Source organism: Gallus gallus, chromosome 19, assembly GCF_016699485.2.
Source record: "Gallus gallus isolate bGalGal1 chromosome 19, bGalGal1.mat.broiler.GRCg7b, whole genome shotgun sequence".
Taxonomy (NCBI): Eukaryota; Metazoa; Chordata; class Aves; order Galliformes; family Phasianidae; genus Gallus; species Gallus gallus.
The window spans coordinates 229,128-245,100 of record NC_052550.1 but is presented as its reverse complement, the minus strand read 5'-3'; the positions used below and the strand labels follow the sequence as shown (position 1 = coordinate 245,100).

Below are 15,973 nucleotides of genomic sequence, written 5' to 3'. Positions count from 1 at the left end.
GTTCAACCGCCGCCCGACGCGCGCCTGCTGTCCAATCAGAGCTCCGCGAGCGGCGGCGCAGCCAATCGGCACCCGGCGCGGTGTGATGACGCACGGCGCGGCGACCGCCCCCGGGCCGCTGTGCGAGCGGCGGCGGAGCCGGGCCTGAGCGAGCTGCTGCGGCGCGGGCCGCGCTGCCCGTCGTTGGCCGACGCGCTGGAGGGCCTGCGGGACGCGGAGCCTTACTACCGGCACCTGCACCGTCCCGTGGCGGGGCACTGCAGGGCTTGAGACGTGCATCGTTCTCGCTGCCCGAGCTTGATGCAGAGTACTGGCACTGGAAACCTGGCTGTGAGGAAATGGGGGGCAGGAGGAAGTTCAGGGGGGGATGCCAAGCTCCTTTGGGTGTCATTCGGAGCCACTGGGTGCCTGCTCAAGTAGTTTGGTGACTCGAGATCTGCAGGGTGTCCCTGAAACCCATCGGGTGCCCCTCCAGTGCTGGTGAGCTCATTACAGAAATTAAGCTGAGAGGCAGTGCAGGCTGCAGCAACTGTGTACTGGCTGTTTGTGATCCTGAGGGCTTGGCAAAGAGCAGTCAGTCCCTCCAACTGCAGAAAAGTGCAGCTGTCCAGCTCTTTCAAAAGAATCAGGGGGAGAGGTCCCCTGGAAACTGGTCCTTAAAGAAATAGGAATCAAACAGAGCCAACAACTCTAAGGACATCTCTGGGAGAATGCAAGAACTCTGTCCCCACGAAGAGGCAGGAAGCCAGCAAGGCTGAGCAAGGAACAGCTGGTCAAAGCAAGGGAGGCGGACAAGCAGGGGGCAGGGAGGGGGGAGTGAGCACACTGAAAAGAAATGAAACAGAATGAGGTATAGTGGAGATGAATGAGGCAGAGTGGTGCGAAGTCATAGGGAATGCAATGAAATGAAATGGATGGGAGCGGAATGCGATGAAAAGAGGTGGAGTAGAGTCGAGTGAAAAAGAACAGAGTGAAAGGGAATGCAATAAAATAGGGTGGCGTGCTGCTGGAATGTACAGTTCTATAAAGGAACTCTAAATTTCCATTGCATACCTACTATCACTGCTTCTTCCAGGAGCTTCACCCAAAAACTGGCTTAAGAACATTCTCTTACCCTTGAATTAGGATCCTGATGAGTCTTCTGTGCATGTAATACTGTGAGGGTCTTCATATGTGTGTGGTCTGCATGGCCGGCCGTACCTACCCTTCAGCTGCTCCAGATGATTATTTGGGGATGACCCTACATACCCAGTACCATACATTCCAAATTGCCACAAACATCAACTAATCAGCAAACATTTCTGGCCAGACATAAACGGGCTGCTTGGTGGTTCTATGCCATGGCCATCTTCCCGCCACAAGCTGTGGTAGCCTCTGCTGGATGGCAAGGATCAGCATCAGCTAATGATACTGCAGCAGCGCTGAATTTAACACATCAAGCTAGCAGATTGATTAGCTGGAGATTACAACAAACACAGAAAATTGTACCATTGAAGCACATGGAATTCGACATAGTGATTGCTGCCCAGGAGGGTACCGGTGCAATCATTAACAGGTACTGTTGTGTATACAGCCCTGAGGCCTTCAAAAATGGAACTCGTACGATGACACAGACGAAGACCCAAATTATTCACACTCTCACTATTATTCACCTCACAATTATTATTATTATTCACAATTATTATTATAATTCACCTCACAATTATGACACCCAAAGGAGCTTGGCATCTCCCCCTGAACTTCCTCCTGCCCCCCATTTCCTCACAGCCAGGTTTCCAGTGCCAGTACTCTGCATCAAGCTCGGGCAGCGAGAATGACGCACGTCTCAAGCCCTGCAGTGCAGCACTGTCATCCCCTTGGGGATGCCCAGCCCTCTGGAACCACCATGGCACAGGCGAGCCTGCTGCCACCCCGTAGCTGCAGTTGGATTCCCCACCGCAGCCGTGTGCCACATCACACAGAGCCCCTAAGCATGGCAAAACTGCAGCGTTTTCAAAGGAGCTTCTGTCTGGAGACAATGCCACCACGAGGCCAAAGTCCCCACAGGCCAGGTGCCACGGACACCGCTGGGACACTGAGTGGTCGGTGGCAGCATCAGTAGCTCAAGGGGACGCAGCCCTGGTGACACGGTCACAAGAATGCTGTCAGTGACAACCACAACCCTCAAGTCCGGTGGGATCCAAAGGGAGAATGAAGCCATATAAAGGCTGGACCGTCTTGCAGCAAGGGTGGAGACCTCACCTACGAGTGGATGCACTGCATAGGAGCTCCCAGCTGCCAGGAACAGGCTCTCCAGAACCTCACTGCAACTGGGGCTCCCCAGCGACCACAGATCTGGGCGATGGTAAAGTGTGAGGGCAACTGGTAATGTATATTCCTTAATTACTGTACTTAACCTTACACAGTAACTGTTAGGTGCATTGTCTTGTTCTGTGTTATTCTTGCTGTATCGTTTCGCTTATTATCGCATTCCTTTAAACTTAAGATGCACTTCTTTGAATGCTGCCTGCAACCTTTGTGCTGACGCTGTCCACTGGCAAAACACCAGCAAAGCCGCCCCTCACCCGCTCCCAGCCGCTGCAGCCATGAGAGCTTCCTGTGACACGCCTGGCAGCGGCATTCGGGCCTCATCATCCTCCTCCTCAATCGCCAATGTGCACCCCCGGAACCTTCAGCGCCCCTGTGGAGCATTACACTGAGAGATTCTGCTATAAAGAAGTGAATCAGCTTCCCTGCATTGCCCGAAACACCTGAACTGAATAGCAGAGGGATGTTCCTATTTGGTTAAACCAAACACAACGGCCACGTACACGGCAGAAGGGGCAGAAGGGATTCTAGTAGTGTGCACAAGCAATACACTGCAGAGAAATGAACTACTGCTTACCCACTGCCTGGCGGCACACGGGGCTCAGACAGAATGGGAAATGGATTTGGGTGATGAATATGGTTAGCTATTAGCTGCCAGGTAGCTGTGATTCATACCAGCTGCAACTGAATCACGCTGACAGCTGGAAAAGGACGTTTGAATATTAACAGCGTTGTCAGTTATACAGCACTGATTTCAACTGCTTTGCTGGTTTTCTTTATTTTTTTATTTTTTTTAATTTCATTTCGTTTAAATGAATGCTCACAGAATTGTAAGACACCAAATAAAATGTACTCGTAGCTTATAGGAGTAGTTCCACGTTTACAAAAGGTGTTGACATTCACTGCCCTTCACCTATGGGTTTTTGCACTGCTACAAGCTTGTGCAAGACGAACCTAGAAAGAAAGAGAAATTCATCAACAGGCAAAGAGATTATAACCCACAGCCGCTTCCGATTTCCACCTGAAGCAGAAGACACCTTTAGTTTCGATTCAGTTTTTCAAAATGCTGACAACAGTTATTTTTCTACAAGTGTGAAGTTTTATCCCTCCTTCCCTTCCCAGTTCATGCTGCTTCTTCACCAGTGGTAGAAGCTAAGATACAAGACTTGAAATGAGAAGCTTCTGCTACAGCTCAGTAGCTCAACAGTTACGGACAACAATTAAGGACAGAGACAAGGCTGCATTATAGCTTCAGGTCTCGAACAAAAAAAAAAAAAAAAAAAAAAAAAAAAGAAAGAAAAGAAAAGAAAAAAAGAAAGAAAGAAAGAAACAGACTTACAGATAGCTTCTTCATAATGCCTCGTGCCTCCGGATTGAGATGAAGAAGATTCTTCTTGGTCAGATCACTTGCTGTTAAACGAATGCTCTGTAACAAGCCAAACACCAACAGATCTCAGGTTTGCCGGTTGTTTAGCAGCTAGAAGCAGCAAAAATAAAACTCCATGCACATTAGGAGACCACATACGTGCCAAGAACCACATCCAGCTTGACCAGCTCATCTCATACCTGCCCTTGGTGTACCAACACACTGCCGTGAGCAGAAGGTACTTTCAGCATTACTTAAAAGCCCAGCAAAGCAACAGTCTGCATTCTGCTTAGATCAGAGCCAACAGCTCCCGCTTCTGACTCATAATTTCTTCAGCGTCTTTTTAAGCAACATTTACCTCCCGATAAACTGCGGTGGCACAAGTAAGCGGGCGAGAACGAACGTACAGGAGTCCCTTGAAACTGATTAGGCCCCCACGAAGGTACAGGCTCCCCTTGCTGCACGGATTTTACAGGCTCAAGTTTGATTTTACCTCCCCTCCTCCAACAGGAACGGTAATGAAGACATCATTGCCATCAGCAAGGGGGCTGCCGTTAGCAGAGATGGTGTAAACACGTTCATTTACTGCGGGTGTGCGCAAACCCGGCGTCTTGAAAACTCTGGAAAAAGCAACAGGTAAGGAATTTTATTGCAATTGCTTAAAGCACTTGGACAAAAAGTCTTCCATTGCACGTTCAAAGCGCTGCTGGAAAATATTCTGCATATAGACAACTGAGATATAGGGAGTAAGCAGCAAGGCACTCCTCTGTGTAAGCAGTTAACAGAGAAATGCAACAGAATACAAACCTCGAATCAAACCTGGGCGTGACGATGGAGGCGCCTCCTCGAGCACAGAGATCAAGATTTCTGCCGGTAGCTGGAGTGATAAAGCTGCTTTTGCTTGATCTGCTTAAAAGGAAGCATGTAAGTAGAGCCCTGCTCTCAGAAGAATAATTTTAACAGATACGTAAGCACTGTCTTACCAAAGGCTCAGATGAGACAACCCAAGGTTCTCACAGATCGCCCTACAGCACAGCATGCCTACATCATCCAGCCTGCTAGGCCACGTGCCATCCCATTCAGCAGCTGTGTTAGCACTGCGCCTTTACTCTCTGTTTCTGAAATCCTGCCACAAAACTCATTGCCGTTACCTTTTACTCACGCGTTTCACTCTTGCTGAAGGAGCTCTTCTGCTCCTGGACACTGGTGCTTTCTTAGTGGACGTCCTCACCTGAAACACATTAGCTGCCAAGTCAGTCATTTCCTTCTCCCGTGACAGCCGAGTCCGCACTGAGCAAATGCTCCCATACAAAACGCTTGGCTCAGCAGGCTCCTTCCTGCAGCGCGAGAGCCTGAAACAAGCCACTGGACAAATCTCTGAGTATTACCTCCCCCATTTGAGTATTATTCTCACATCTCTTCCCCACAGTTCAGCTGTAGAACTTCCGGAGGATAACGGACCTCGTTAACTTCTACTCTGACTCGGGACGGCTCACGTGTTTACTGTTGCCCACAGCAAAATTCATAAAATAGAAAATCAAAAAGCATTATTGGTAAATAATTTCAACGTGGCCCAGACTGTTCTGCTCTAGGGAATATCACTCCCTACATACAGCAGCACTGAATACACCCACTCAGATGAGAAGGAGGAGACTCTCATGTGCAGAAGTACAACAGGAATAAACGCAGAGGTAACTCGCAGCACAGTCACTTTGCTCGCCATAAGTAACAGCACTACCTGCCAGTGAAAGCCAGCTTCCAGCGTCACCGGAACGCTCAGGAAACAACAGCTTTTTCAAAGTCACCCTTACGGCATCCTGCACAGCTGTCCCACCACAGGCATCAGCATCGCCTCACTACATAGTTTATATCCTGGGAACAAAAGCCATCACAAAGAGCTGCAACTCACCTTTCCGTTTCTTGGATTAGTACTTGCAGCTGCTTGCTCCAGCAGAAGCTGGCTATCGTGTTTCGCTTTCTTTGCTGGAGGAAGCAAAGGAACCTCTGCTGCTTCTTCAGTAGCTTCAATACCCTGTTTAGATTTTTCTACGAAAAGGAGGAAGCATCGTTCAAGTTGACAGAAAAAAAAAAAACAACCCTACCGTGACATAACTGACCATTAGCTAAGGTAAGGAAATATACTACAAGCTTCTTTTGGCAACAGTTTGCTTCTAAAATCTGAATTCTGACGACAACAGTAAAGAGAACACGGCTGTGAATTATTCAGAATGCTTTAATTAAAGCACGTAAAAGTACTTCAGGTTGCAGGAGTAAAGGGAGAATTACGTCCCCGTCTTTAAATGTAGCAAAGGCTGTAGCTAAGAACCAAATCAGTATTCACAGAATGTTAACTACTGACCTTTTGTGACGATTTTTAAAGGAGTCTGGATAAGTTCTGCTGTTAGCTTGTTTATTTCTGTTATTCCCAAGTCTGCCTAGGATTAAGAAGTCATAATATTGTCAGGATGATCAGTAGCGTGAGTTTGCGATAAGTCAAAGTTGCAGGCAAAGTCTTTATAACCATTCACAGCAAAAATATCTTTACGTTCCTCTGTTGTACTCAAACGAGGTCCTTCCACATTACTCTGGACATAATAGATCTCGGCGCCCTTCAGCGGCAGCATGCCTTGCTGGGCAGCTGCAAGCACGCTTCACCTACTCCCTGCTGCTCCACCCCACAGCAATGCTTTAGCTTACTGAAAGGTGCATGCTCTTCCAGAGACCTAGGAGCAAACCCCCACAGCACAGGGCTCTGCAAAACAACTCCAGGGGAGCAGAGCAACCTTATAGACAGTGGGAGAGAAGGGCTGGTGCGTTAGGCAACGGTGATCTCTGCGTGTGATGATGGAGCAGCCAAGAGTGCAATCATATCGTGTTTAGGGTTTTTTTTGTTTGTTTGTTTTGTGACCATCCCTGAAGAATGTTAAAATGCTAAGAGGATTGCAAGGGGCATACAGGCAAAGGCCGCCCAGAGCATGCCCACCCCTGGAGGCTGTACATATAGGAAAGCCCTAAAAGCACAGCTGGGACACCCGTCTGGTGGCAAGGTTTGAGCCTCAGAAGTTACTTCAAAGTCCCGAGGGTGCTAATGCTTTCATTCCCTCCACTGCCTTCTTCCCAGGGAATCTGTCAATGGGCAGAGAGATGTTTTCACGGGTTCCCTCCTCCCACCCTTCTCCTTTTCTCCCCCTCAAAGTTTCTGGAACGTTCAAACCAACAGAATCCCGTTGTTCACATTGTCCGTGAAATTAAGCAGGCCTGGCAAGTCAGGCAAGGAGCAGCGCGAGCACGCAAGCCCTGCGGGGGACACCACAGGATCTCCTCCTGCTAAGTCTTAACGCAGCAGCTGCGTGCGTAACCCGCGCTATCGCAGCAGCGCTCCTCTCCTGCGGATACACAAAGCCTTCGGCTCGCCTCCTACACGAACACACAAGGCAAGAGGGAAAGGTTCCCATTTGTGCTGGATACCTACCGTCACCGCCTCCTCCACGACTTTCTGGCTTCCCCCTTTAGCTACAAAGAAGATATTTCCTTTGGAAGCGTCACTCCGGCACGTCGCCGGGACAGCTCCCGCAACACACGCAGGTGCGCCGTAACGCCGCCGCAGCAGCGGGCAGCGCACAGCAGGCGTTCCGGCGGCGAGCGAGCGGCCCCGGGCAGAGGGGGCGGCGCACCCGCCCGCGCCCACCCGCGTCCTGCTCGCGCGAGCCCCGCGCGCCGCGTCCCACCGCTCCTCAGCGACGGCCTCCGAGCGCCGCTTCAGGGGAAGCCCGCCCCGCCCGCGCCCGCGCCCGCGCCCCTCGCCGGTACCGAAGAACTCCAGCCAGTTCATCTCGCGGAGCGCCGCGGGCAGCCGGAGGAGCTCCACGTCGTACAGGTTCTCCATCTCCTTGACCAGGCGCTCCCCGTTCGTCCGCAGCTGCTCGACCCGGCTCCTCAGTGCGGGGACGGACGCGGCGTCGGACACGGCCCGGGCCCGACCTCTGCGCTCGGGCCCGGGCCTCGGCGCGCCCGCCCGCGGCCTACCCTCCCGGTCGAAGTCCTTCAGGAAGGCGCTCAGCTTCCTGCCGCGCGCGCCCGCGGCCGCCTTCCTGCGGGCAGGAGCCATGAGGGCCGAGGAACGGCGCGAGCGCACCGAGCCCCGCTCCTGCTCCCGCACGGCGCCACAGCACCGCCCGCGCCGCGTTCAACCGCCGCCCGACGCGCGCCTGCTGTCCAATCAGAGCTCCGCGAGCGGCGGCGCAGCCAATCGGCACCCGGCGCGGTGTGATGACGCACGGCGCGGCGACCGCCCCCGGGCCGCTGTGCTGCGCCTGGCCGAGGAGCGAGCGGCGGAGCCGGGCCTGAGCGAGCTGCTGCGGCGCGGGCCGCGCTGCCCGTCGTTGGCCGACGCGCTGGAGGGCCTGCGGGACGCGGAGCCTTACTACCGGCACCTGCACCGTCCCGTGGCGGGGCACTGCAGGGCTTGAGACGTGCATCGTTCTCGCTGCCCGAGCTTGATGCAGAGTACTGGCACTGGAAACCTGGCTGTGAGGAAATGGGGGGCAGGAGGAAGTTCAGGGGGGGATGCCAAGCTCCTTTGGGTGTCATTCGGAGCCACTGGGTGCCTGCTCAAGTAGTTTGGTGACTCGAGATCTGCAGGGTGTCCCTGAAACCCATCGGGTGCCCCTCCAGTGCTGGTGAGCTCATTACAGAAATTAAGCTGAGAGGCAGTGCAGGCTGCAGCAACTGTGTACTGGCTGTTTGTGATCCTGAGGGCTTGGCAAAGAGCAGTCAGTCCCTCCAACTGCAGAAAAGTGCAGCTGTCCAGCTCTTTCAAAAGAATCAGGGGGAGAGGTCCCCTGGAAACTGGTCCTTAAAGAAATAGGAATCAAACAGAGCCAACAACTCTAAGGACATCTCTGGGAGAATGCAAGAACTCTGTCCCCACGAAGAGGCAGGAAGCCAGCAAGGCTGAGCAAGGAACAGCTGGTCAAAGCAAGGGAGGCAGACAAGCAGGGGGCAGGGAGGGGGGAGTGAGCACACTGAAAAGAAATGAAACAGAATGAGGTATAGTGGAGATGAATGAGGCAGAGTGGTGCGAAGTCATAGGGAATGCAATGAAATGAAATGGATGGGAGCGGAATGCGATGAAAAGAGGTGGAGTAGAGTCGAGTGAAAAAGAACAGAGTGAAAGGGAATGCAATAAAATAGGGTGGCGTGCTGCTGGAATGTACAGTTCTATAAAGGAACTCTAAATTTCCATTGCATACCTACTATCACTGCTTCTTCCAGGAGCTTCACCCAAAAACTGGCTTAAGAACATTCTCTTACCCTTGAATTAGGATCCTGATGAGTCTTCTGTGCATGTAATACTGTGAGGGTCTTCATATGTGTGTGGTCTGCATGGCTGGCCGTACCTACCCTTCAGCTGCTCCAGATGATTATTTGGGGATGACCCTACATACCCAGTACCATACATTCCAAATTGCCACAAACATCAACTAATCAGCAAACATTTCTGGCCAGACATAAACGGGCTGCTTGGTGGTTCTATGCCATGGCCATCTTCCCGCCACAAGCTGTGGTAGCCTCTGCTGGATGGCAAGGATCAGCATCAGCTAATGATACTGCAGCAGCGCTGAATTTAACACATCAAGCTAGCAGATTGATTAGCTGGAGATTACAACAAACACAGAAAATTGTACCATTGAAGCACATGGAATTCGACATAGTGATTGCTGCCCAGGAGGGTACCGGTGCAATCATTAACAGGTACTGTTGTGTATACAGCCCTGAGGCCTTCAAAAATGGAACTCGTACGATGACACAGACGAAGACCCAAATTATTCACACTCTCACTATTATTCACCTCACAATTATTATTATTATTCACAATTATTATTATAATTCACCTCACAATTATGACACCCAAAGGAGCTTGGCATCTCCTCCTGAACTTCCTCCTGCCCCCCATTTCCTCACAGCCAGGTTTCCAGTGCCAGTACTCTGCATCAAGCTCGGGCAGCGAGAATGACGCACGTCTCAAGCCCTGCAGTGCAGCACTGTCATCCCCTTGGGGATGCCCAGCCCTCTGGAACCACCATGGCACAGGCGAGCCTGCTGCCACCCCGTAGCTGCAGTTGGATTCCCCACCGCAGCCGTGTGCCACATCACACAGAGCCCCTAAGCATGGCAAAACTGCAGCGTTTTCAAAGGAGCTTCTGTCTGGAGACAATGCCACCACGAGGCCAAAGTCCCCACAGGCCAGGTGCCACGGACACCGCTGGGACACTGAGTGGTCGGTGGCAGCATCAGTAGCTCAAGGGGACGCAGCCCTGGTGACACGGTCACAAGAATGCTGTCAGTGACAACCACAACCCTCAAGTCCGGTGGGATCCAAAGGGAGAATGAAGCCATATAAAGGCTGGACCGTCTTGCAGCAAGGGTGGAGACCTCACCTACGAGTGGATGCACTGCATAGGAGCTCCCAGCTGCCAGGAACAGGCTCTCCAGAACCTCACTGCAACTGGGGCTCCCCAGCGACCACAGATCTGGGCGATGGTAAAGTGTGAGGGCAACTGGTAATGTATATTCCTTAATTACTGTACTTAACCTTACACAGTAACTGTTAGGTGCATTGTCTTGTTCTGTGTTATTCTTGCTGTATCGTTTCGCTTATTATCGCATTCCTTTAAACTTAAGATGCACTTCTTTGAATGCTGCCTGCAACCTTTGTGCTGACGCTGTCCACTGGCAAAACACCAGCAAAGCCGCCCCTCACCCGCTCCCAGCCGCTGCAGCCATGAGAGCTTCCTGTGACACGCCTGGCAGCGGCATTCGGGCCTCATCATCCTCCTCCTCAATCGCCAATGTGCACCCCCGGAACCTTCAGCGCCCCTGTGGAGCATTACACTGAGAGATTCTGCTATAAAGAAGTGAATCAGCTTCCCTGCATTGCCCGAAACACCTGAACTGAATAGCAGAGGGATGTTCCTATTTGGTTAAACCAAACACAACGGCCACGTACACGGCAGAAGGGGCAGAAGGGATTCTAGTAGTGTGCACAAGCAATACACTGCAGAGAAATGAACTACTGCTTACCCACTGCCTGGCGGCACACGGGGCTCAGACAGAATGGGAAATGGATTTGGGTGATGAATATGGTTAGCTATTAGCTGCCAGGTAGCTGTGATTCATACCAGCTGCAACTGAATCACGCTGACAGCTGGAAAAGGACGTTTGAATATTAACAGCGTTGTCAGTTATACAGCACTGATTTCAACTGCTTTGCTGGTTTTCTTTATTTTTTTATTTTTTTTAATTTCATTTCGTTTAAATGAATGCTCACAGAATTGTAAGACACCAAATAAAATGTACTCGTAGCTTATAGGAGTAGTTCCACGTTTACAAAAGGTGTTGACATTCACTGCCCTTCACCTATGGGTTTTTGCACTGCTACAAGCTTGTGCAAGACGAACCTAGAAAGAAAGAGAAATTCATCAACAGGCAAAGAGATTATAACCCACAGCCGCTTCCGATTTCCACCTGAAGCAGAAGACACCTTTAGTTTCGATTCAGTTTTTCAAAATGCTGACAACAGTTATTTTTCTACAAGTGTGAAGTTTTATCCCTCCTTCCCTTCCCAGTTCATGCTGCTTCTTCACCAGTGGTAGAAGCTAAGATACAAGACTTGAAATGAGAAGCTTCTGCTACAGCTCAGTAGCTCAACAGTTACGGACAACAATTAAGGACAGAGACAAGGCTGCATTATAGCTTCAGGTCTCGAACAAAAAAAAAAAAAAAAAAAAAAAAAAAAAAGAAAGAAAAGAAAAGAAAAAAAGAAAGAAAGAAAGAAACAGACTTACAGATAGCTTCTTCATAATGCCTCGTGCCTCCGGATTGAGATGAAGAAGATTCTTCTTGGTCAGATCACTTGCTGTTAAACGAATGCTCTGTAACAAGCCAAACACCAACAGATCTCAGGTTTGCCGGTTGTTTAGCAGCTAGAAGCAGCAAAAATAAAACTCCATGCACATTAGGAGACCACATACGTGCCAAGAACCACATCCAGCTTGACCAGCTCATCTCATACCTGCCCTTGGTGTACCAACACACTGCCGTGAGCAGAAGGTACTTTCAGCATTACTTAAAAGCCCAGCAAAGCAACAGTCTGCATTCTGCTTAGATCAGAGCCAACAGCTCCCGCTTCTGACTCATAATTTCTTCAGCGTCTTTTTAAGCAACATTTACCTCCCGATAAACTGCGGTGGCACAAGTAAGCGGGCGAGAACGAACGTACAGGAGTCCCTTGAAACTGATTAGGCCCCCACGAAGGTACAGGCTCCCCTTGCTGCACGGATTTTACAGGCTCAAGTTTGATTTTACCTCCCCTCCTCCAACAGGAACGGTAATGAAGACATCATTGCCATCAGCAAGGGGGCTGCCGTTAGCAGAGATGGTGTAAACACGTTCATTTACTGCGGGTGTGCGCAAACCCGGCGTCTTGAAAACTCTGGAAAAAGCAACAGGTAAGGAATTTTATTGCAATTGCTTAAAGCACTTGGACAAAAAGTCTTCCATTGCACGTTCAAAGCGCTGCTGGAAAATATTCTGCATATAGACAACTGAGATATAGGGAGTAAGCAGCAAGGCACTCCTCTGTGTAAGCAGTTAACAGAGAAATGCAACAGAATACAAACCTCGAATCAAACCTGGGCGTGACGATGGAGGCGCCTCCTCGAGCACAGAGATCAAGATTTCTGCCGGTAGCTGGAGTGATAAAGCTGCTTTTGCTTGATCTGCTTAAAAGGAAGCATGTAAGTAGAGCCCTGCTCTCAGAAGAATAATTTTAACAGATACGTAAGCACTGTCTTACCAAAGGCTCAGATGAGACAACCCAAGGTTCTCACAGATCGCCCTACAGCACAGCATGCCTACATCATCCAGCCTGCTAGGCCACGTGCCATCCCATTCAGCAGCTGTGTTAGCACTGCGCCTTTACTCTCTGTTTCTGAAATCCTGCCACAAAACTCATTGCCGTTACCTTTTACTCACGCGTTTCACTCTTGCTGAAGGAGCTCTTCTGCTCCTGGACACTGGTGCTTTCTTAGTGGACGTCCTCACCTGAAACACATTAGCTGCCAAGTCAGTCATTTCCTTCTCCCGTGACAGCCGAGTCCGCACTGAGCAAATGCTCCCATACAAAACGCTTGGCTCAGCAGGCTCCTTCCTGCAGCGCGAGAGCCTGAAACAAGCCACTGGACAAATCTCTGAGTATTACCTCCCCCATTTGAGTATTATTCTCACATCTCTTCCCCAAAGTTCAGCTGTAGAACTTCCGGAGGATAACGGACCTCGTTAACTTCTACTCTGACTCGGGACGGCTCACGTGTTTACTGTTGCCCACAGCAAAATTCATAAAATAGAAAATCAAAAAGCATTATTGGTAAATAATTTCAACGTGGCCCAGACTGTTCTGCTCTAGGGAATATCACTCCCTACATACAGCAGCACTGAATACACCCACTCAGATGAGAAGGAGGAGACTCTCATGTGCAGAAGTACAACAGGAATAAACGCAGAGGTAACTCGCAGCACAGTCACTTTGCTCGCCATAAGTAACAGCACTACCTGCCAGTGAAAGCCAGCTTCCAGCGTCACCGGAACGCTCAGGAAACAACAGCTTTTTCAAAGTCACCCTTACGGCATCCTGCACAGCTGTCCCACCACAGGCATCAGCATCGCCTCACTACATAGTTTATATCCTGGGAACAAAAGCCATCACAAAGAGCTGCAACTCACCTTTCCGTTTCTTGGATTAGTACTTGCAGCTGCTTGCTCCAGCAGAAGCTGGCTATCGTGTTTCGCTTTCTTTGCTGGAGGAAGCAAAGGAACCTCTGCTGCTTCTTCAGTAGCTTCAATACCCTGTTTAGATTTTTCTACGAAAAGGAGGAAGCATCGTTCAAGTTGACAGAAAAAAAAAAACAACCCTACCGTGACATAACTGACCATTAGCTAAGGTAAGGAAATATACTACAAGCTTCTTTTGGCAACAGTTTGCTTCTAAAATCTGAATTCTGACGACAACAGTAAAGAGAACACGGCTGTGAATTATTCAGAATGCTTTAATTAAAGCACGTAAAAGTACTTCAGGTTGCAGGAGTAAAGGGAGAATTACGTCCCCGTCTTTAAATGTAGCAAAGGCTGTAGCAAAGAACCAAATCAGTATTCACAGAATGTTAACTACTGACCTTTTGTGACGATTTTTAAAGGAGTCTGGATAAGTTCTGCTGTTAGCTTGTTTATTTCTGTTATTCCCAAGTCTGCCTAGGATTAAGAAGTCATAATATTGTCAGGATGATCAGTAGCGTGAGTTTGCGATAAGTCAAAGTTGCAGGCAAAGTCTTTATAACCATTCACAGCAAAAATATCTTTACGTTCCTCTGTTGTACTCAAACGAGGTCCTTCCACATTACTCTGGACATAATAGATCTCGGCGCCCTTCAGCGGCAGCATGCCTTGCTGGGCAGCTGCAAGCACGCTTCACCTACTCCCTGCTGCTCCACCCCACAGCAATGCTTTAGCTTACTGAAAGGTGCATGCTCTTCCAGAGACCTAGGAGCAAACCCCCACAGCACAGGGCTCTGCAAAACAACTCCAGGGGAGCAGAGCAACCTTATAGACAGTGGGAGAGAAGGGCTGGTGCGTTAGGCAACGGTGATCTCCGCGTGTGATGATGGAGCAGCCAAGAGTGCAATCATATCGTGTTTAGGGTTTTTTTTGTTTGTTTGTTTTGTGACCATCCCTGAAGAATGTTAAAATGCTAAGAGGATTGCAAGGGGCATACAGGCAAAGGCCGCCCAGAGCATGCCCACCCCTGGAGGCTGTACATATAGGAAAGCCCTAAAAGCTAAAAGCACAGCTGGGACACCCGTCTGGTGGCAAGGTTTGAGCCTCAGAAGTTACTTCAAAGTCCCGAGGGTGCTAATGCTTTCATTCCCTCCACTGCCTTCTTCCCAGGGAATCTGTCAATGGGCAGAGAGATGTTTTCACGGGTTCCCTCCTCCCACCCTTCTCCTTTTCTCCCCCTCAAAGTTTCTGGAACGTTCAAACCAACAGAATCCCGTTGTTCACATTGTCCGTGAAATTAAGCAGGCCTGGCAAGCCAGGCAAGGAGCAGCGCGAGCACGCAAGCCCTGCGGGGGACACCACAGGATCTCCTCCTGCTAAGTCGTAACGCAGCAGCTGCGTGCGTAACCCGCGCTATCGCAGCAGCGCTCCTCTCCTGTGGATACACAAAGCCTTCGGCTCGTCTCCTACACGAACACACAAGGCAAGAGGGAAAGGTTCCCATTTGTGCTGGATACCTACCGTCACCGCCTCCTCCACGACTTTCTGGCTTCCCCCTTTAGCTACAAAGAAGATATTTCCTTTGGAAGCGTCACTCCGGCACGTCGCCGGGACAGCTCCCGCAACACACGCAGGTGCGCCGTAACGCCGCCGCAGCAGCGGGCAGCGCACAGCAGGCGTTCCGGCGGCGAGCGAGCGGCCCCGGGCAGAGGGGGCGGCGCACCCGCCCGCGCCCACCCGCGTCCTGCTCGCGCGAGCCCCGCGCGCCGCGTCCCACCGCTCCTCAGCGACGGCCTCCGAGCGCCGCTTCAGGGGAAGCCCGCCCCGCCCGCGCCCGCGCCCGCGCCCCCCCGGTACCGAAGAACTCCAGCCAGTTCATCTCGCGGAGCGCCGCGGGCAGCCGGAGGAGCTCCACGTCGTACAGGTTCTCCATCTCCTTGACCAGGCGCTCCCCGTTCGTCCGCAGCTGCTCGACCCGGCTCCTCACTGCGGGGACGGACGCGGCGTCGGACGCGGCCCGGGCCCGACCTCTGCGCTCGGGCCCGGGCCTCGGCGCGCCCGCCCGCGGCCTACCCTCCCGGTCGAAGTCCTTCAGGAAGGCGCTCAGCTTCCTGCCGCGCGCGCCCGCGGCCGCCTTCCTGCGGGCAGGAGCCATGAGGGCCGAGGAACGGCGCGAGCGCACCGAGCCCCGCTCCTGCTCCCGCACGGCGCCACAGCACCGCCCGCGCCGCGTTCAACCGCCGCCCGACGCGCGCCTGCTGTCCAATCAGAGCTCCGCGAGCGGCGGCGCAGCCAATCGGCACCCGGCGCGGTGTGATGACGCACGGCGCGGCGACCGCCCCCGGGCCGCTGTGCTGCGCCTGGCCGAGGAGCGAGCGGCGGAGCCGGGCCTGAGCGAGCTGCTGCGGCGCGGGCCGCGCTGCCCGTCGTTGGCCGACGCGCTGGAGGGCCTGCGGGACGCGGAGCCTT

General features: G+C 51.7%; 2 protein-coding genes and 1 long non-coding RNA gene across 4 annotated transcripts; 1 reads left to right on the top strand and 2 right to left on the bottom strand.

Annotated features, from left to right (window-relative positions):
- Nucleotides 1-3,074: 3,074 nt before the first annotated feature.
- LOC107057197 (borealin-like) lies at nucleotides 3,075-7,850 on the bottom strand. The gene is made up of 9 exons (XM_040650243.2): nucleotides 7,484-7,850; nucleotides 7,146-7,186; nucleotides 6,033-6,108; nucleotides 5,583-5,719; nucleotides 4,825-4,904; nucleotides 4,481-4,579; nucleotides 4,167-4,293; nucleotides 3,647-3,733; nucleotides 3,075-3,261 (listed from the first exon to the last, which is right to left on the bottom strand). The coding sequence occupies exons 1-9, from the start codon at nucleotides 7,779-7,781 to the stop codon at nucleotides 3,217-3,219; spliced, it is 990 nt and encodes a 329-aa protein (XP_040506177.1). The 5' UTR covers nucleotides 7,782-7,850; the 3' UTR covers nucleotides 3,075-3,216.
- Nucleotides 7,851-7,982: 132 nt separating this feature from the next.
- Nucleotides 7,983-11,042, top strand: LOC121107235. The gene is made up of 2 exons (XR_005840960.2): nucleotides 7,983-10,236; nucleotides 10,358-11,042. It is a non-coding gene; the product is annotated as an uncharacterized LOC121107235 (long non-coding RNA).
- LOC121106547 (borealin) lies at nucleotides 10,947-15,728 on the bottom strand. Of its 2 annotated transcripts, none has more exons than XM_040650245.2 (10): nucleotides 15,578-15,728; nucleotides 15,362-15,490; nucleotides 15,026-15,066; nucleotides 13,906-13,981; nucleotides 13,457-13,593; nucleotides 12,699-12,778; nucleotides 12,355-12,453; nucleotides 12,041-12,167; nucleotides 11,521-11,607; nucleotides 10,947-11,133 (listed from the first exon to the last, which is right to left on the bottom strand). In XM_040650245.2, exons 1-10 carry the CDS (start codon nucleotides 15,657-15,659, stop codon nucleotides 11,089-11,091), a joined length of 903 nt encoding a protein of 300 aa, XP_040506179.1. In that variant the 5' UTR covers nucleotides 15,660-15,728; the 3' UTR covers nucleotides 10,947-11,088. The 2 variants fall into 2 exon arrangements, with proteins under 2 accessions (XP_040506179.1, XP_046758424.1); XM_046902468.1 differs by having other exon boundaries at nucleotides 12,367-12,453.
- Between the last annotated feature and the right edge of the window lie 245 nt (nucleotides 15,729-15,973).